The 20105-nt window shown below is 35.1% G+C and overlaps 2 protein-coding genes across 2 annotated transcripts; both read left to right on the top strand.

The window, feature by feature from the left end:
* The first annotated feature begins 490 nt into the window (after positions 1 to 490).
* LOC101894019 (uncharacterized) lies at positions 491 to 18604 on the top strand. Its single transcript, XM_005177748.4, has 9 exons — positions 491 to 648; positions 2708 to 3624; positions 3692 to 3830; positions 3897 to 4012; positions 12155 to 12422; positions 12483 to 12626; positions 17166 to 18082; positions 18255 to 18393; positions 18459 to 18604. Exons 1-9 carry the CDS (start codon positions 636 to 638, stop codon positions 18575 to 18577), a joined length of 2772 nt encoding a protein of 923 aa, XP_005177805.2. The 5' UTR covers positions 491 to 635; the 3' UTR covers positions 18578 to 18604.
* Positions 12036 to 12725, top strand: LOC101896209 (adult-specific cuticular protein ACP-20-like). Its single transcript, XM_005177761.4, has 2 exons — positions 12036 to 12422; positions 12483 to 12725. Exons 1-2 carry the CDS (start codon positions 12074 to 12076, stop codon positions 12632 to 12634), a joined length of 501 nt encoding a protein of 166 aa, XP_005177818.1. The 5' UTR covers positions 12036 to 12073; the 3' UTR covers positions 12635 to 12725.
* Positions 18605 to 20105: the final 1501 nt, after the last annotated feature.

Genomic DNA, 20105 nt, shown 5'->3' with positions numbered 1-20105 from the left:
CCAATCGAAAGAGCACATTTTCAGCTGACCACTTTGGCAAGTAAACACGATCATTTTGTTTGTTTATAAACTTCTGGACAATGAATTTTCGGTATTTTGACGATTTGAGCGACATTATTTACCGGAACTATTTTAAATTTAGTATTTGAAGTTCGTAATGAATACTACAGCCAATGAGAGAAAACTGTCTGTGCAGGTCCACGTTTTTGTATAGCCCCCATATACCTTCGGTACCCACGATATATTGAATTTCGAGAGATCACATAAAGGCTCAAATGCTTACTTGAAATCGCTTTAAAACTAAATTTTCTCTCATTGGTGTAGGGTTTTCCACAATATCATCAAATAATGAGTTTTTAACATAGATTAATTTTTTTCCCCATTAGTTTAATCAATTTTGTAGAATTGATTGCAATTTTACCAGAGCAAGAGAAATGCCCGCGACCTTAGTGCACGTAGAACAACAAACACATCAGAGGCAATTTTATAATACATTTCTTAGATTCAGTTTCATCCACTTGAACTGATAACCAAGTATGGTCTCTGAAATATAAATCAATTGAATAGCTTGATTATTTTTATTTCACAAATAGTGATCGACCAGTATCATCGTAATCGGACGAAAAAGAAAACCAATGAGATTGAACGGTAAGTCACACTTTCGGAAGAACAAAAAGGTTTGTTAACAAAAACAAAAAAAATCAAGTAAAAAAAACCTTAAATTCAGCCAGGCCGAAATTTTAATACCCTCCACCATTCGATAAAGAAAACATTTGTATATAAAACAATCTGAATTCAAACGTGTTCCACTTTAAACTATAAATACCAGTAACACCGTTTGAAAAATGCGGTTAAACTTTTCAAAAACAATAAAGTGAGTGAGGCCATTATATGGGGCCATACCAAAACGAGAACTCTATACACATTTTTATACTTCAAGGATTATCATCTACCAAATCTTCTTAAATACCAAATTTGAAACAATTTCAAATTATCAAAATAATGAGTATCGGTTGATATCGTTATATGTGTGCTATAGGAAAACGTGGGCCTAAATTTTCAATCTTCCGCTGCAGCAGCTAAAACCCATTATGATTTACAAATAGCAATTTTTATACAAATCCGTGGAAACATGTGGCAAAAATCATAAAAACACCGACTATAGGAAGGTATCGTCCATAGCAAAACTTGGATTTGTAAATAAAATGTTTCGCAACCGAAGCAAGAACTCATTACGAACTAAAAATACCAACTTCTAGACAAACCCGTTGAAAAAAAGTGGCAAAAATTATTAAAATGCGGAATATCGGGATTTACCATTGTGTGGGAGCTATAAAAACATGGATGTATACATATAATGTTTCGCCACCGAAGCTAGAACCCATTATGAACTACAAATACCAATTTTTGGACAAATCCGTGAAAAAATGTGACGAAAATCGCCAGAAGGAGTGGCCCTATATATTCCATATATTCACCCGATCTTGTGTTGATATTAATATTGAGATATCCGAACTTCAAAGAAAATCGGACTTTTATTTCATATTTTATAAGAATAATAATTATTAAAAATTGTAACCATTTGGGGATGTACCAGAAGGAGTGGTCCGATATAAGCCTTATACACATTAGACCTTGTGCTGATATAAGTTTTTGTTTTAACTCCAATACTTCCTGAGTTGTAGTATTTTTAAGGCATCTGCCCCAATTTCCATCTAAATCTGACTTTTGTTTTCGCTATGGATAGATTTAATCCTCAAACAAGTAAAAAAGCTGTAAGTTCGGCCGTGTCGAACCTTGAATACCCACCGTTTGGAACGAATTGGACAATTTAAAAAAAATAAAATCCGTTAAAAATTCTGTTAAAATCTTAAAAATGCCGAATATTGCCTTTATATTTGGGTCTATAGGACGACATTAAATACCAAATATCGGGAGATACCGTTATATGGGGGCTATACGCAAACGTGAACCTGTACAGACAATTTTCTGTCATAGGCTGTAGTACCCATTACGAACTTCAAATACCAAATATTAAACAATTCCGGCGAATAATGTCGCTTAAATTGTTAAAATACCGGAAATAGGGAGGTACCATTAAATGGGGGCTATATCAAAACGTGGACCTACATGGCTCATTTTCAATACCAAAAGTCCTGCGGACATAATATACATTTGAGTAAATTTTTGTCAACCTACTTCATTTCGTTCGGAAGCTAGAGTGATTTGCACAGACGTATAGACGGACAATATAGAATATATATACTAAGTGCGGTCTAAAATGTTTATTTCGAGGTTAAAGCAGAATGACAAACTTAATATACCCCCCATACTATGGTGGATAGTATAAAAAGTAACTTCAGCACCATACAGCAGTACCTTCTGATATTCGGCACGTTGATGGTTTCGGCAAAAGTTTCTAACCAAATCATTAGAGCTGTAATATTTCGCGTTCTTTATGGGTAGATTAACTCCTATCAAAATATTTTCAACATAGGCATAGTTTACGTTGGATTAATTTTTCAAATTTTTGGGGATTTCGGAGTATCCGATTCGGTCATAATTAAAGTTTTCACATGGTCAAGGTTATAAAACGTCAGGTCCAACCGCATTTAACCTAATTTTTAACGTTTTAAAGTAATTCCATTCCAAAGCGTAGTGTTTGTTAATTCCCCTCAGTATAAACTAAACACTTTTCTAATTTCAGGAAATTTACCAACGATTTTAAGCACTTTGCTGCTATGTCTCGTCGGACATAGCAGGACCACTTCATGTTCTCCACAATTCTCCGATAGTTTAGCTAATTTTAGTAAAGATATTTTCTCGGAAATCTACCAAAAGAACAGTGATAAAAACATCATATTTTCACCATTCTCAATTCAAACCTGCTTGGCCATGGTGCGTTTGGGAGCTGATGGTGAAACTGCAACTGAGATGGCTAATGTTCTCAATTTTTCTGGCCAATCAGTGGAAAAAGTTATGGAAAATTATCACAAAATTCTATCAAAATATGATGATGGAAAAACCTTGAGAATTGCCAACAAAATTTATGTAGCCAAAGACTATGCTGTGAGAGATACCTACAATAATGTCTTGACCAAAAACTTCTACTCCTCGGTGGAAAATGTTGATTTTGGTCAAGAAATGAAAACTGCCAAATTAATAAACTCTTGGGTTGAATCTAAAACAGATAATGCCATACATGATATTGTCAGCCCTGAATCACTTAGCAACGATACCCGTCTCATGCTGTTGAGTGCCATCCATTTCAAGGGCAGCTGGGAGAAGCCATTTGATGCGAAAAACACCAAGGAATCCGATTTCTGTACCAATGAAACAGAAACCATAAAAGTCCAAATGATGTCTAAAGCCGGGATCATGTCTGCCAAGGAGATTTCTGAATTGGATGCCCGTGTTGTTCGCTTGCCATATAGAGATTGCGATCTTTCCATGATTATCATCTTGCCCAATGCGCGTAATGGATTGCCCGATTTGGTGGAGAAACTGAAAACATTTTCATTGGCATCACTGGCCGGACAAGGTCTAAGGACAATAGGTGTTCGCCTTTATTTGCCAAAATTTAAGACAAAATTTGAAGTGGTTCTTAATGACTCTTTGAAAAAGGTGAATTTATAATTTTGAATGAGTTTTTCTTATTTGAAATATTTTTTCACATACTTTTCCATTTCAGCTTGGCATGAAGCAAATTTTCTCTCAGGCCAATTTGAGTAAAATGTTGACAGGGGTTGAACCTCTTCGAGTCTCTGATGTTGTCCACAAAGCCTACATTGATGTCAATGAAGTGGGTACATCTGCCGATGGTGCAACATGTATGCAAACTCACTTTGTCTTTGTTTTTGGGTGAAAAAAATATTCAAATATTATATTTGTTTCAGCAATTGGAATTATGCCCCGTACCGCACCCTTGGATGTCCGAGCTGATCATCCATTCTACTATGTCATAGTGAATGAAGATTTTGTCCCACTCTTCCAGGGAACTTTTGTTGGAATATAAATAGTGTACAAAGTCGAATAAAAATGTGGAACTAAGAAAAAATTGAAATGATAAATAACAAGTAAGCAAAGGCTACAGTCGAGCAGGGCCGACCGTTGAATACCCTACAACACTATAATAAATGATACAGTTTATATAGGCGAGATACTCGAAAGAATTCCACAATTCACAATATCTGACAAATAATAAAAGAAAACCATCAGGTTTCGTTCTCTAATTTTCGAATAATAGCAACTTAAACTAATTTGCTCATTTCCAATTTATTGGTAGATGTTGCACGTAAATGGTCTTCCTAGATCTGGAACCAATATTTCCCAAAGACCTATAATCTCTCAGAAGTGGCAAAAGATTAACATTTATTATTGGTTTTCGACTGAAACGCATCTATATGAGATACATACATTTGACTATATTCTTCAACGAAATCGGCGTTAACGAAATAGTCAGAAGAGCGTCTTTCCTGTATTTGTGAATTCTCCAAAAAGTCATTGAAATGGACATTTTCGTATTTTGTCTAAAAAAGTTGGCAAACTCCTTCACACATTGAATATTTTTGGATGGCCATCCAAAACTGATTGGCTTTTGCAATGTCCGATAACCCCCATTCAAATGTGCGTAAGGATCGGGCGATAATTACGACCTGCTGACAATTTTGCAGTTTTTGGTACTTTTCAACCCCTAAATATATGGCGATCATCTCCAAAAAGAGTAGGCTTTTATTCTGACCCTCATCTTATCCCCATGCAAAATTTCGTAAGGATCGGGCCATAAATGCGATCTGTATATGATATCCGAATATCCTAACTACTTAGTTTTGTTAGCTGTAGAAATATTACCAAATGTTTAATTCAAAATGAAAATATGCCAAAAATATGACAAAATTGAAAAAATATGAGAAAATATTACAAAATCAATATTTTCATCTTTAGAGAGATATGTTATGCAATTTTTTTATGCAATTTTCTTTCCTGCCAAGAGGCCATTTTGAATTAATGAGAACTGTCGAAATCAGTTCAGCCGTTCTCGACATATAAGAGATCTTTCAAGCATATCTTCTTTGATAGACATATATATTGCACATATTTTGCTATATATCCGATTTGATGGATGTTAACATCAATGTAAAGATCAGAAGTAACCTTGTCATGGCTTTGTGATTTCGCCGGGATTTAAAATATTCGCGGTTTAATGAAAAATGTTGAATTTTTTTCAACACAAAAGATATGGTCTATTTTACCCGCTAAATATTATCCGATGACCACCCAAATTGGTAGGCTTCTTCCCCGCCCTAAACTCCAGCTACAAGCGAAATTCCACGTCTATTGGTCTATAATTGCGACCTGTATATCTACTGCAAAATCCGACATTTTTTCAGTATTTGGTCCATTTCAACCCCTAAACATTTGGCGATCATCTTCAAAAGAAATAGGCTTCTATTCTGACCCTAACCCCACCTTCGTGCAAAATTTCGTAAGGATCGGGCCATAATTGCGACCTGTAGCTTGATTACAAATTAACATGGACAGACGGACGGACGGACATACATAGCTAGATCGACTCAGCTCGGCGAGCTAGGAAGATCCATATATACTTTCCTATGTGGGAAACCAATATTTCGAGGCGTTACATAAGTTTTAGCCCAATCAAACTTATAATACCCCCAACACATAGTGTTGTAGGGTATAAAAATAACGAAAAACAAGCAGAGGAAATAGCGTGGCTATATTATAAACCAAATAAAAGAGGGATGAATCGATTTTGTCCAACTGGGACAGACTTTATTCTAATGGAGACATTATCATTTGAGCTTATTTTTACTCTATATACCAAAAAGGTAGTACGCAAATGGGGTAAAATAAAGTTGAAAAAATAGGGGAGCTATACAGGGTAAGTTAATTTTTTTTATTGATTGAAAGCAAAAATTTCGGAAATAACATCAAATTTTAGAATAAGCTTAGATTTTTTCGAATTGGTCACCTTTGGCACGAATTATGACCTTCAAACGGCCAATGAAACCGTCACACGCTGCCCTAATGTTGCTCTGCTATATTTTGGTCCATTCTTGGCGAAGCGCTTGCTTGAGGTGATCGACACTTTTATTTTTTTTTTTAGTGTCCACCTTGCTTCCCAAAATACACCAGACACAATAGTACAACGGATTGGTATCTGGAGATTTTGTTGGCCATTGTGCGCTAGAAATGAAGAGAGGAACCCCATTTTGTAACCATTCTTAGTTGACGCGTGCTGAGTGCGATGGTGCTGAGTTCTGTTGGGATGTCCAAGGTCTCCGGCCAAAATGTTTGCGTGCCCAAGGCTTTAATACTTCCTGCAGAATATTTTCGCGATAATATTCGGCATTTATTCTGATGCAACGGTCGAGCGGAGCGGAGAGCTACCATCGGCTGTTATGGCGGCCCACACCATCACCATGACCGGCGCTTAAGTTCCGGTGGCCAATCGATGGTGCACATATTCAGCTGACCTCTTTGGCAAGTAAACACAATAATTTTGTTTGTCTACAAACTGCAGGACAACGAATGTTTTCTCATCGGTGAGATAGAAAAACTGCAACCAACTTCAAAGTGCTTTCATTTCCAAACCACTCGTCGAACAGCTGTTAAAATTATTCCAGTGACAGCATTACAGGCTTACAAACGCATTTTGTTGAGTATTTTCCAGAAAAAAAGATATTCGAGATGGAATTCAAGCGTGATATTGTGATTTCTTTATATTTGGCTGGCTATCGATAGAGCACTCCAGCATTTAAATGTGAATAAATCTTGTGTGTCTCGCACCATCACTCGTTATCTCGATACCCATATGGCTGGGGTCAAGAAAATGACACATGTAACTTCGCTTTGAAAGTTTAAGTCGCAAAGTAACTCGAAATGGGGGAGACAAGTTCCCCTTCTACCACGCTTCTGGAAACTTCTGCAGAAGAAATACGAGGAATATTTTGGGTACAAAAGGTCCAAATTTCATCCCATATGGGCTAATATTACTCGCTTGGTGCACAAAAAAGGCAAACCGGACGACCGGATTTCCCCAAATATCATTGTTACAGAGTGTATATTACGGTTGCGGAGGACATAAATAACAAATCGGATGAACAGCATATATGGAGCTATAGCTATATCAGAACCGATTTCGATAAAACTTAGCATACTTATTTCCAGGGTTAATTTGGTAGTGTGTGCAAAATTCCATACTATTTGGGCTGATATTACACGTTTGGTGTACAATAAAAGGCAAATCGGACGAAGATATATATGGGAGCTATATTCAAATATATACTGAAATCTTCAAATCTTCAAATGAAAATTAAAAAGCAAGCATTGCAATAAATACGTTTATTATATACATTAATTTGTTTAAGTTTTTGTTTATTTAAAACCACAAAATATTCAAAACAAGAAAGGGATAAGGAAGCACAACGGGTTCAGCTAGTATGAATACAAAAGACGATCAAACTTTATTATTGAAACATCAGCAAGTAAAAAAACATTATGTTAGGCCGGGCCAAACTTTTAACACCCTCCACCTTAGGGTAAAGGAAACATTAGAAGAAATGTGGCAAAAACCATTAAAATACCGAATATCGGGAGGTACCTTTATATGGGGGCTATACCAAAACGTAGACCTATACATGCAATGCTTTGCCACACGCACAGGGTCCCGTTATGATCTACAAATACCAATTTTCAGACAAATCCGTGAAAAAACGTGGCATAAATCATCAAAATACCGAATATCGGGAGGTACCATTATATGGGGACTATACCAGAACGTGGACCGATATATCTCATTTTCAATAACAACCATCCTAGGCACAATACAAATTGTTCTGCTAAATTTCGGCGCTCTACGTCAAATAATGTGAGCTGTATCGTGATTTCAACAGACAGACGGACAGACAGACGGAGATCGTTAAAGCGACTTAGAATTTTATGCTGATTATGAATATATACATATTCGACGGACCCATCTGCAAACGCCATAACTTTTGACAGATATGTCACATCGCTTAATGACATACCGCGTTTGAAGCGTCAGTTCAAGCAGAATTTTACCATGAACCAATACACGCCACGCGAGCGCTCTGAAATAGTTGAAATTTACATTCAACAGAAGAAGACAATTGTGAAAACTCAACGAGCTGTTAAAACATTGAAAAATGTGAGAAGTGCGCCTTCTAAGAACACCATTAAGCGTTTATACGAAAAATTTTCGACTGGTAAGGCTCTTTCTAATCCGAAGAGGCCATATAAAAGTCGATCAAGGCGATCGGCCGAAAATATCGCTGCCGTACAAGCCAGTGTTGAGAGGTCCCCAAGAACATCCCAAAAACGCCGTTCTCAGCAGTTGGGCATGGCTCGGTCCACTTTACAACGGATTATTCGCATTGATTTGCATTTGTTCCCGTACAAAATTCAATTGACGCAAAGAATGTTGCCTGCGGACAAGCCTCGTCGATTGGAATGGGCCCAAAGAGTCATCGAAATGGCCGAAGATGACGAGCAATTTTGGAACAAAATTATCATGTCCGATAAAGCCCATTTCACATTGAATGGTGAGCAAAATTGCCGTTTTTACGCCACTGAAAATCCTCAGGAGATTCAAGAAGTGCCTCTTCATGACGAAAAAGTCACAGTTTGGTGCGGCGTTAGTGCGAAAACGGTCATTGGGCCGGTTTTCTTCCAAAATGAAAATGGCCATGCTGTTACCATCAATCAGGAGCGTTATCGCGACATGTGATGCCAATTATTCGTCGAAAGCGTATGAGGCAGTTCTGGTTCCAACAAGACGGCGCTCCACCGCACACAAGTCGTATAACAATCGATTTTCTGAAGAATTTGTTTCCGGGCCGTTTGATGTCGAATGTGGTGATTTGGACTGGCCACCGCGTTCGCCCGATTTGACGCCGCCTTACTTTTTCTTGTGGGGATATTTGAAGTCAAAGGTTTACGTTAACAAGCCAAGGACCGTAGAAGAGCTCAAGGACAACATTCGTGAAGAAATAGCCGCTATTTCGGCCGAAATGTTGGCAAAAACGATGGAAAATGCAGCAAAAAGGGCACAATACGTCATCAACGCCAGAGGCGGCCATTTGAGAGATGTCATTTTCAAAAATTGATGTAAACAAATCTACTTGGAACAAATTAAATGATTAACATTGCCAACCGCCAAATTTTTATTTTTTTCTTTGATTTAAAAAAAAAAAAAACATGGGTCCGTCGAATATGGGCAACCCTGTATACTTGATGGGGTCTACGACGAATATTTAAGGATGTCACAAACGGAATGGCAATGTTAATATACCCTTTTTTCCAAGGTGGAGAGTATAAAAATTGACTGCGGAACAACATTTATGCGTCGTGATATGTATATTCAACCGTGTTCACTAATAATTGAACGAAGACTCTACGAGGATTGATCCAATATTTTTAAATCTCTCTTCGATGCAAACTTGTCGAAAATTATTTAACTTTTTTAGAGTTGCAATAATATTTCTTTAATCTTAATCTGCTCACTTGGGCGATAAACTACAGCATAACATTTCAACAACAATTTAGTTGATATGATCAGGAACCAGGATTCGAGTGCTACATTGCAGGAGCAACGACTGTAAAAGGAGAGCTTCGAAAGAATATACGGTAATTGTTGAAGAAGTGCATATTTTCAATTGTAAAGTATTGTTTTCAATCATATCTCGTTTCTTTTTGGATATCCCATTTGCTAGAAATTTTACAACATCCTTTTATAAAATTAGTATTTTATGCAGACATTTCACATTGTTTAATTCTAATCGAATAAATATATCCAAGTTTCATAAAAATATATAAATATCGTTTATTATTTTTTTGAACAAATTTAAAAACTATCGATTTTTTTCGCTATTCATCGGTTATAGAAATTGTATAAAATTCTAAAGATTGTACTTTCTAGTAACCATGATGACCATAATGGTCGGCTCCGCTATTATCACTATTGGCTTGACCAATTTTATGGACGGTAGCCTCGAAGCCAGTCTTCTTATCAGAGGTGTATTGTACAATACGAGTTGTTCCATCGGATTCTTTGAGGGAATAGCTTCCTGCAAATAAAAATCCGACATTAAATAAATCGTACAACCAAATAAATTTTCAAATGCTACCTTGTACTTTATCGCCATCTCGGGATTCCCATTGTTCCTTAATGTCACCGGTTTTCGAGTCCTCAACACCATAGGCGAATTCATATTGAGGACGGCTGTAGTAGTCTGCCGAGTGGTCACCATCACCATGTCCAGAATGGCGGTCAGATTTACCGTAATCTTCGACTCCATGGCCATATCCTCCATCATATTTTGTCTCGTAATCTCCGTTATCATTGTGTTGGGTTACAACAGCATAACTACTGGCCTGTCCATGACCAATACCGGCCTCCTTATGAGGAAGAGGCCCAGCCAAAGTTAGGGCAATGCAAGTGGCCAATATGGCAAGTAGGGTCATTGAAGAAGCCATGATGTAGATTTTTAAATGGTATGTTAAGTAAACTTGAATGTTCAATGGGTAACTGATACCGAATTAAGATTTAGTTGCTTATTTTATACTTTAACGAAATAAGTATTTAACGTGGGGCAGTTACGACTTTCTAATTACATTTTTGTAGAGGGTTAAATATTTTGCCACCACGGTCACGGTCACGGTCACGGTTTGTATTCGAATAAAAAAGGCCATGACTGGGAAAAAGAAAACGCTAACAATAGAAAAAACTAGTAAGCAAAGGCTATAGACGTGCGGAGCCGACCATGTGATACCCTACAACACTACAATTGGTTCGAAGTCCCCTTATGTCCAAGTCCATTTTGGAAGATTTCGTATTTGAAACAATATTAAAAATAATGCCCCTGTATTTAACTCGCTTCTGATGCAAAATTCCGTGTCGATTAGTTTTCAACTGTGGTCTATAGAGCGACGACAGAATTAGAAAATTTGTATTTTTGTATTTTTTTTCCATTTGAACCCCTTTAATACAGACCCTAACTCTACCGCCATACAAAATTTCGGGATGATCGGACGATAATATATATATATAAATATATATATATATATATATATATATATATATATATATATATATATATATATATATATATATATATATATATATATATATATATATATATATATATATATATATATATATATATATATATATATATATATATATATTATATGTGTTATATATATATTATATGTGTTGGCTAAAAGCATCACTTTAATGGTCAGAAGTGACCTTTTAATGTATTTGTGATATGCTGCGATTATGACTGGGAAATTCGATGGCCTCCCAATTTGGTAGGCTACTGCTCAGTCCTACACTCTAACACCATGTAAATTTCCGCGTCGATTGGTTCATAATTGTGGCTTATAGAGCAACTACAAAATCATGACATTTTTCTGTTTTTGCTCCATCATCTCCAAAAACAATAGGGTTCTATTCTGACCATAACCCCACTTCCATTTTCAATTTCGTGAGGATCGGGCCATAATTGCGACCTGTAGCTTGATTAAAAAATTAACATGGACAGACGGACGGACATACATACCTAGATCGACTCCGCTCGGCGAGCTAGGAAGATCCATATATAATTTCCTATGTGGGAAACCAATATTTCGAGGTGTTACATAATTTTTGGCCCAATCAAACTTATAATACCCCCAACACATAGTGTTGTAGGGTATAAAAACATCATTTTAACACTCGAAACCTTTTTTTAAGTATTTATCTTTATCAGTTTTAACCTCATTTAACACTGTCAAAATAAGCCTCATTTGGAGTTGATCTAGTCATATCCATTTTTCCATCAGCCCCTGGAATACTGACAACAAATATGTTTGTCATGACCATGGTTGCAATATATTTAAACCCCAATGAGGAATGCAAATTAAAATGTCGTAACTGCTAATGTTAATATTTAGCTAGAGTATAAAATGAGCAGCTAAATCTCAATTCTGTATCAGTTGCGCATTGAACTTTTAACTTTACTTTACAAACCTTTTAAAAATCTACACAATGGCTCCTCAAATGACTGTATTTGCCACCTTGGCTATTTGCATATGCCTAACTATGGCTGGACCTGTTCCTCATAAGCAGTGCGGTGCTGGTCATGGACAGGCCAGCAGTTATGCTGTTGTAACACAACACAATGATAACGGAGGATACGGATCTAAATATGATGGTGAATATAGCCATGGAGTCGAAGATTACGGTAAAACTGACGGCCATTCTGAACATGGTGATGGCGACCACTCATCAGACTATTACAGCCATCCTCAATATGAATTCGCCTATGGTGTTGAGGACTCGAAAACCGGTGACATTAAGGAACAATGGGAATCCCGAGATGGCGATAAAGTACAAGGTAGCATTTGAAAATTTATTTGGGTGTACGATTTATTTAATGTCGGATTTTTATTTGCAGGAAGCTATTCCCTCAAAGAATCCGATGGAACAACTCGTATTGTACAATACACCTCTGATAAGAAGACTGGCTTCGAGGCGACCGTCCATAAGATTGGTCAAGCCAACAATGAAGATGGTGGAGCTGACCATTATGGCCATCATGGTTACTAGATGATAACAGCCCTAATGTGCTATCATCAATCTATGAAGAAGACATAAATAATTGTAAATTTCCCCCAAAATATTAATAAACAACATCTATATGTGTAGAAAACGTGGTTTCATATGAATGACTAAAATGTAACAAAGTGAAAATAAATATTTTCACACAAAAAAGTATAGAAGCAGCTATGTTCCGGGCCGGGCCGATCCCTTAGTACCCTCCACCATTTGAAAATTTTCCAAAAAAAAAAAAAAAAAATCGAAAACGACCACTTTAATAAAAACCTTTATATATACTATACCAAGACGTGGACCTGCATACGATTTTTTTTTGTCATAGGCTGTAGTACCCATTACGAACTTCAAATACGAAATTTGAAATAATTCCGGTAAATAACGCCGCTAAAATCATGAAAATACCGAATATCGGGAGGTACCTTTATATGGGGGTTATGCGAAGACGTGGACTTGCATACAAAAACTTTTGTCGTAGGCTGTAGTACCCACTATGAAGTACAGATTCGAAATTTTAAATGATTCCGGTGAATAATGTTGCTGAAATCATCAAAATACTAAATATCGGGAGGTACCCTTATATGGGGGCTATACGAAAACGTGGACCGACATTGCTCATTTACGAACTTAACTTGCCTACTTGTAAACTAGGCATGTATGCAAAATTTAAGCCTTCTATCTCAATTCGATCGAAAGTTAGGTGGATTACAACTGACTGATAAGAAGCTTAATTTTTTAAATCAGTGTTTGTAACCATATAACTTTATCATTCCGTTTGTAACTCCTCGAAATATTCATAAGAGACCCTACAAAGTATATATATATATATATATATATATATATATATATATATATATATATATATATATATATATATATATATATATATATATATATATATATATATATATATATATATATATATATATATATATATATATATATATATATATAAATATATATATATATATTTGAAATAATTCCGGTAAATAACGCCGCTAAAATCATGAAAATACCGAATATCGGGAGGTACCTTTATATGGGGGTTATGCGAAGACGTGGACTTGCATACAAAAACTTTTGTCGTAGGCTGTAGTACCCACTATGAACTACAGATTCGAAATTTTAAATGATTCCGGTGAATAATGTTGCTGAAATCATCAAAATACTAAATATCGGGAGGTACCCTTATATGGGGGCTATACGAAAACGTGGACCGACATTGCTCATTTACGAACTTAACTTGCCTACTTGTAAACTAGGCATGTATGCAAAATTTAAGCCTTCTATCTCAATTCGATCGAAAGTTAGGTGGATTACAACTGACTGATAAGAAGCTTAATTTTTTAAATCAGTGTTTGTAACCATATAACTTTATCATTCCGTTTGTAACTCCTCGAAATATTCATAAGAGACCCTACAAAGTATATATATATATATATATATATATATATATATATATATATATATATATATATATATATATATATATATATATAAATATATATATATATATATATATATATATATATATATATATATATATATTTATATATATATATATATATATATATATATATATATATATACTTTGTAGGGTCTCTTATGAATATTTCGAGGAGTTACAAACGGAATGATAAAGTTATATGGTTACAAACACTAATTTAAAAAATTAAGCTTCTTATCAGTCTCCACATCGTATTAGAGTTTTATAAATATAATTAACCCTTTCGTACTTGACTTTTAAGCCCCAACCTGTGTGACATTTTTTGTAATGATTATTTGCTAAATGGTATACATTGTACTCAGAATCCAAAATGCCAAATTGCATAAAAATCGGATGAACATTTTTGGTCAAAATCTTGAAAATGCCTCAAATCGGGGATAAGTTTCTATGGGAGCTGTATCAAAAACATTTTCAAAATTGACAATTTTTGGCGCTTCAGGTTGTTGTCCTATCCCAAACTAAAATGTTATCTTTTAGCTAAATCGATTAAAAACATACAGTAAAACCCTTTGAAAGAAGTAAAATCGAAATAACGGCTTTAGACCCTACGTCTCTTTGGACAAAATTCGTTTCAGGACAATTGTACGGGTGTTCGTCCTATCTGTCTATCTGTCTCACGATAACTCTCGAAGAAAGTACCCGTTTGGTCCACCACTTCTGTTACATCCCCCACAAAAGGTCAACATTTTTAAAGGAAATACTTTACCTCAAGAAAAGAGAAAGAATAATTCGATTTTATGTAAACTTTGCAAATCCTATTATATTTGTCCTTGCAATGACAATCTGATATTGTCATATGATAAAGAACCTCCTCTAAAAGGGTCATTATTTTAAATAATTATAACTCTTATAAAATGTGAAATAAACATCCGATTCTTTTTAAATTTCATACATCCTTATATTTTCACACATATAATGTATCGGTCTAATCCTTTAGGTGCCATCTTCACAAAAGTGAGAATATATTCTTGATGAGCGCAAAATTCTAAGACGATTTTGCCCACTCGGTCCTTCCGTCTCTCCGTTTGTTGTAATCACGATACAGTCAAAACGAATTAAGATAGAAAGATACAATTTTGCACAGATCTGACTTTTGTCTGCAGGCAGGTCAAGTTCGAAGATGGGTTATATCGGTCCACGGTATCTTATAGCCCCTATATAACAGTACCCCATATTCGGTATTTTGATGATATTAGCCACATTTTCAATGAAATTATCTGAAATTCTATGCAAGGAGTTTTTTGTAAGCCCTGAAAAATAATTGTCTATATAGGTCCACAATATCGTATAGCCCCCTTGTAACGGTACCCCCCGATATTCGGTATTTTGATGATTTTAGCCACATTTTTCAATGGAATTTTCTGAAATTCTACACAAGGATTTTTCTGTGAGCATTTTACCCACTGAAAGAGAATTTTCTATATAGACCCACAATATCGTATATTCCCCATATAACGGCACCTTCCGATATTCAGTATTTTGATGATTTAAGCCACATATTTCAATGACATAGTCTAAAAATGCCATATAAGTTGCTAATCAATTAATAATTATTAATTTACATTTTTATTAATTATTTCATTAATTTAAATTTACATTAGTTTACATTTTATTATTATTATTTTAAATAATATTCATAATTTTCATTACCTAGCATTTGCATAAGGTTAGATTGCATTTATGGGCGACAGATGATGCTAGTAGATTAACTTTGAAAATCTTTCTTTCCGATTGCTTAAGGCTGGAGTATTCCCCCATTGTCTTAACTTCATAATACTCTCAATTACAGAGAGCAATGTTTTTCAAAACGTGAACGAATTTAAAGTGGGATTTTTCAAAAAATACCGATAGCCGCATGACCTAAATGCCCCCTAAATAAAAAAACAAATAACACATAGCCAATCACTTAAGAATCGTAAACGAATTTTATGTCAAACATCTGAACTGATAACCGAACTATGAATCCAATGATATAAATCAAAGAATTCGGAGCATTTTTCAAATTTTCGAATAACAATTGTCCAGTGTCGAATAATGGAACGTATAGGTAAGACGATATTTTGTGACAAAATTTTAGAACAATAAAGAAGGAAAGAAAAAATTTGTTGTTGAAATCTAACAATACTTCAGAATTCTCATAGATTTACCAATTTTGCTAATTAAGAGCAAAAAAAGAAAAACAACAAAATTGTATCAGATAATTTATTCAGCCATTTTGGTGCCAGAAATGATAATGAATCACCCAAAATTTCAATACCAACTTATTATACCCTACAATTATAAGTTTGATTGGACCAACGCGAAACATTTTTCCCAGAGATAGGAAAATATATTTGGATCTTTCTATCTCGATAAGCTGAGTCGTTCTGGTTGTGTGTTCGCCCGTCTGACCGTCTGTACATGTAAAATTGTAATCAGGCTACAGGTCGCAATTATGACGCGATACTCACGAAATTTGGAATGGAAGTGGGGTTAAGGTCAGAATAGAAATCTATTGTGTTGGAAGATTTTCGCAAAATACTTTGGGTTTCAAATGGACCAAAAACCAAAAACCAAAAACTTGTTTAGATTTTCCATTCGCCCTACAGTCCTCAACTAAGTACCAATATACATGGGAAATGTTTATTAGGTCAGAGTTTATGATACGCTGAGGCCTAGGACATTTTGGATGGTCATTGGATAATATTTCGGTGGTGAGTAGACCAAAATTTTGAGTGAAAAAGTACCGAAATTACAAAATACATGAATGTAAAATTTCTGTTCTTTTGAGATCGTTTGTGTTTGGAATAAACTTGTTTCAGATCTATGATGACGATTATTCGAAAAGAGGAGATTTTCGGTTCAACGTTTGCTTTTATTAGGTAGTAGATATGATAATGTTTCTCAGGGGATTATTCTTCATTCTAGTCAATCGGGTTTTAAATCTGCAGAAACTTTACCGCAAATTGTGGTGTTGTAGGATATCAACTGGTAGGCCCCGTCAATATAAAGCCTCTGTTTACTACTTTTTAATTTCAGGATTTTTAGGAATATTCTTTTGCATTTTGCTGGCATGTCTACAGGGGACAACAACAACCCCTTTCGATTCCCAGAACTTTCATTCCAGCTTGTCGAACTTTAGTAGAAATATTTTCACGGAAATATTTCAAACTAACAGCGAGGACAATATTATATTTTCACCATTTTCCATTCAGACATGTTTGGCCATGGTACGTATGGGGGCGGATGGTGCCACTGCGGCCGAAATGGATTATGGTCTCACTTTTACGAGTCAATCAGAGGAAAATATTGGCGCGAATTATCAGGAACTCTTAACAAAATTTAAGGATGGAAAAATCTTGAAAATTGCCAACAAAATTTATGTAGCCAATAAATATAGTCTGAAAAATACTTACCATGAAATACTGGGTGAAAAATTCTTTTCCTCTGTGGAAAATGTGGATTTTACTGAAAGTGAAAAAACTGCCGAATTGGTGAATTCTTGGATTGAATCGAAAACCGATAATGCCATACACCACATTATCAGCCCTGACACAGTCACAAATGATACCCGCTTAATGCTGGTTAGTGCCATCTATTTCAAGGGTAATTGGCAAAAACCTTTCGATACGAAATACACCCGCGAAGCCGATTTCTATATGGCTAATAATAAAACCATGAAGGTGGAAATGATGTTCGGAGCAGGAATGATGTCATGTGATATTATTCGCGAATTGGATGCAAAAGTTATTCGCCTGCCATATAAAGATTCCGATCTATACATGATGGTTATTTTGCCAAACTCTCGCAATGGTTTGAAAGATTTGATGGAGAAATTAAAAACATTTAGCTTGTCATCCCTGACAGCAGAAAGGCTAGGATATTTTGGGACTTTCCTTTATTTGCCCAAATTCAAGGTCGAATTTGAGATTCTCTTAAATGAACCATTGAAAATGGTAAGTGACTTAATCTCATTTAGGGACGTGCACAGAAATGCACTGCGAAACAATTTTGGATGTCCAACTGGTTAAAAATTATACTATCAGAAAAATAGTCATTTCAGAGGACCGACCTCCTATTCAATTTTATTTTTATTAAATATTTCATTCCTTCTCTCTCCCATTTCAGCTGGGCATGCAGCACATGTTCACTGATGCAAATTTGAGTAAAATGCTAACAGCTAGTGAACCTCTTCAGGTCACAAGTGTCATCCACAAGGCCTTCATTGATGTCAATGAAGTGGGTACCGCCGCCTCTGGTGCCGCAGGTTTGAAATGAGTCTCCACATAAATGAATGAAATATTATAAAATTTATTCTTTTTTTAATTTTAGGAATTCCAGTTATGACTAAAACCAAACCCTTCGATTTTCGAGCTGACCATCCATTTTACTATGTCATAATGAATGGCGATTCGATTCCCCTCTTTCAAGGAACCTTTGTAGGAATATAATCAATTAAAGAATGCATCAATTTCAAACACACATTGTATAATTTCAACTTAAAGGTAGGGTTGTATTGTTTTTAAAAATTACGAAAGTGGTGCATACCATTACAAAATACTAAAATTTTGGACTGAAAGTTGTTATGAAAATAGTTTTAATTGAAAGTCGAAGAATTTTTTGTCCAACAACAACTTAAATAATGTTAGATTTTCTGGCAAAATGCTTTAGATATTCTAACAAAATACTTGAGTTTTAGCCATGAAGTCCTTGAAAAGTTACATAAAATCCAGAATATATTGGCAGGAAGATTGCAAGTTTTAGGCATAAAATCATTAAAAATACAAATTCACGATATATTTAATATATTTAAAAGGCTTTAATTTAAAAGGCTCTCGTAATGTACCTAAGAGTCCCAAATTTGCAAAAAATTGAAAAGAGATTAAAAATCCAGAAGGAAGGAATTTCTTGGAAAAATATTGTTAAAAAATACACAAGATTTTGAAAAAAAATATTTTTAACAAAAAAATTATATTAAACCAGTAAAGGCAGTCTTAAAGAAGGGCGGGGCCGGCTTTATGATACCCTACACCACTTTGCTAATTTAGTAGAGCTGTGGTATGCACATTAAATTTTTTTTATGGGAGAATTCAATCATACAAGCTATGATTATAATTATAATTTAAAGTTCAAAGGACTAAATATGCCGAAGCATTTGTATCTTTTAAATTCGGACTTGTATTGTCCATTTGGTGCACAATTAATTTGAAATCGGATAAAGATATATATGGGAGCTATATCCAAATTTGGCAAAGATATTTCTCAGCTGTATTTGATACATTTCCCACAATATCGTTGTTACGAAGTGCAAATTACGGCTGTGGGTAACAAATATGACAAATCGGATGAACAGTATATATGGGAGCAATAGCTCTATCTGAGCCGATCTTCACCAAATTTGACATACTACTTTCTAGACTCAATTCAGTCGTAAGTGCTAAATTTCATCCAATTTGGGCAAATATTAGACGTTTTGTGCACAATAAAATATAAATCGGACGAAGTTATATATGGGAGCTATATCCAAATGTGAACCGATCTCGATAAAATTTAGCAAATGTATTTCTGAGCTATATTTGGTATATTTCCCCAAATATTGTTCTTACAGAGTGCATATAACGGCTGCGGAGGACAAACATAACAAATCGGATGAACAATATATATGGGAGCTATAGCTATATCTGATCAAATTTGGCATACTTATTTTCAGGTCCAATCTGATCGTACGTTCAAAATTCCATACTATTCGGACTGCTATTACACGATTGGTGCACAATAAAAGGCAAATCGGACGAAGATATATATGGGAGCTATATCTAAATTTTGACCGATTATCTCCAATTTCAATAGGGTTCGTCCTTGGGCCAAACAAATGATTTGTGCAAAATTTCATCTGGATATGACAATAAATGTGAGCTGTACTTTTTTTTACAAAAATACATGGACATACGGACGGACATGAATAAATCGAATCACAAT

Source organism: Musca domestica, unplaced genomic scaffold, assembly GCF_030504385.1.
Source record: "Musca domestica strain aabys unplaced genomic scaffold, Musca_domestica.polishedcontigs.V.1.1 35, whole genome shotgun sequence".
Lineage (NCBI taxonomy): Eukaryota > Metazoa > Arthropoda > Insecta > Diptera > Muscidae > Musca > Musca domestica.
The sequence above is the reverse complement of the archived record's forward strand: the minus strand, read 5'-3'. Positions and strand labels throughout refer to the sequence as shown.

Bases quoted from the DNA above. Each gene is read 5' to 3' on its own strand.
- LOC101894019 (XM_005177748.4), top strand. The intron at 3,625-3,691 runs GTGAATTTATAA...TTTCCATTTCAG, and splicing joins TTAATGACTCTTTGAAAAAG to CTTGGCATGAAGCAAATTTT. The intron at 12,423-12,482 runs GTAGCATTTGAA...TTTTATTTGCAG, and splicing joins AGATGGCGATAAAGTACAAG to GAAGCTATTCCCTCAAAGAA.
- LOC101896209 (XM_005177761.4), top strand. From the start codon at position 12,074: ATGGCTCCTCAAATGACTGTATTTGCCACCTTGGCTATTTGCATATGC. The intron at 12,423-12,482 runs GTAGCATTTGAA...TTTTATTTGCAG, and splicing joins AGATGGCGATAAAGTACAAG to GAAGCTATTCCCTCAAAGAA.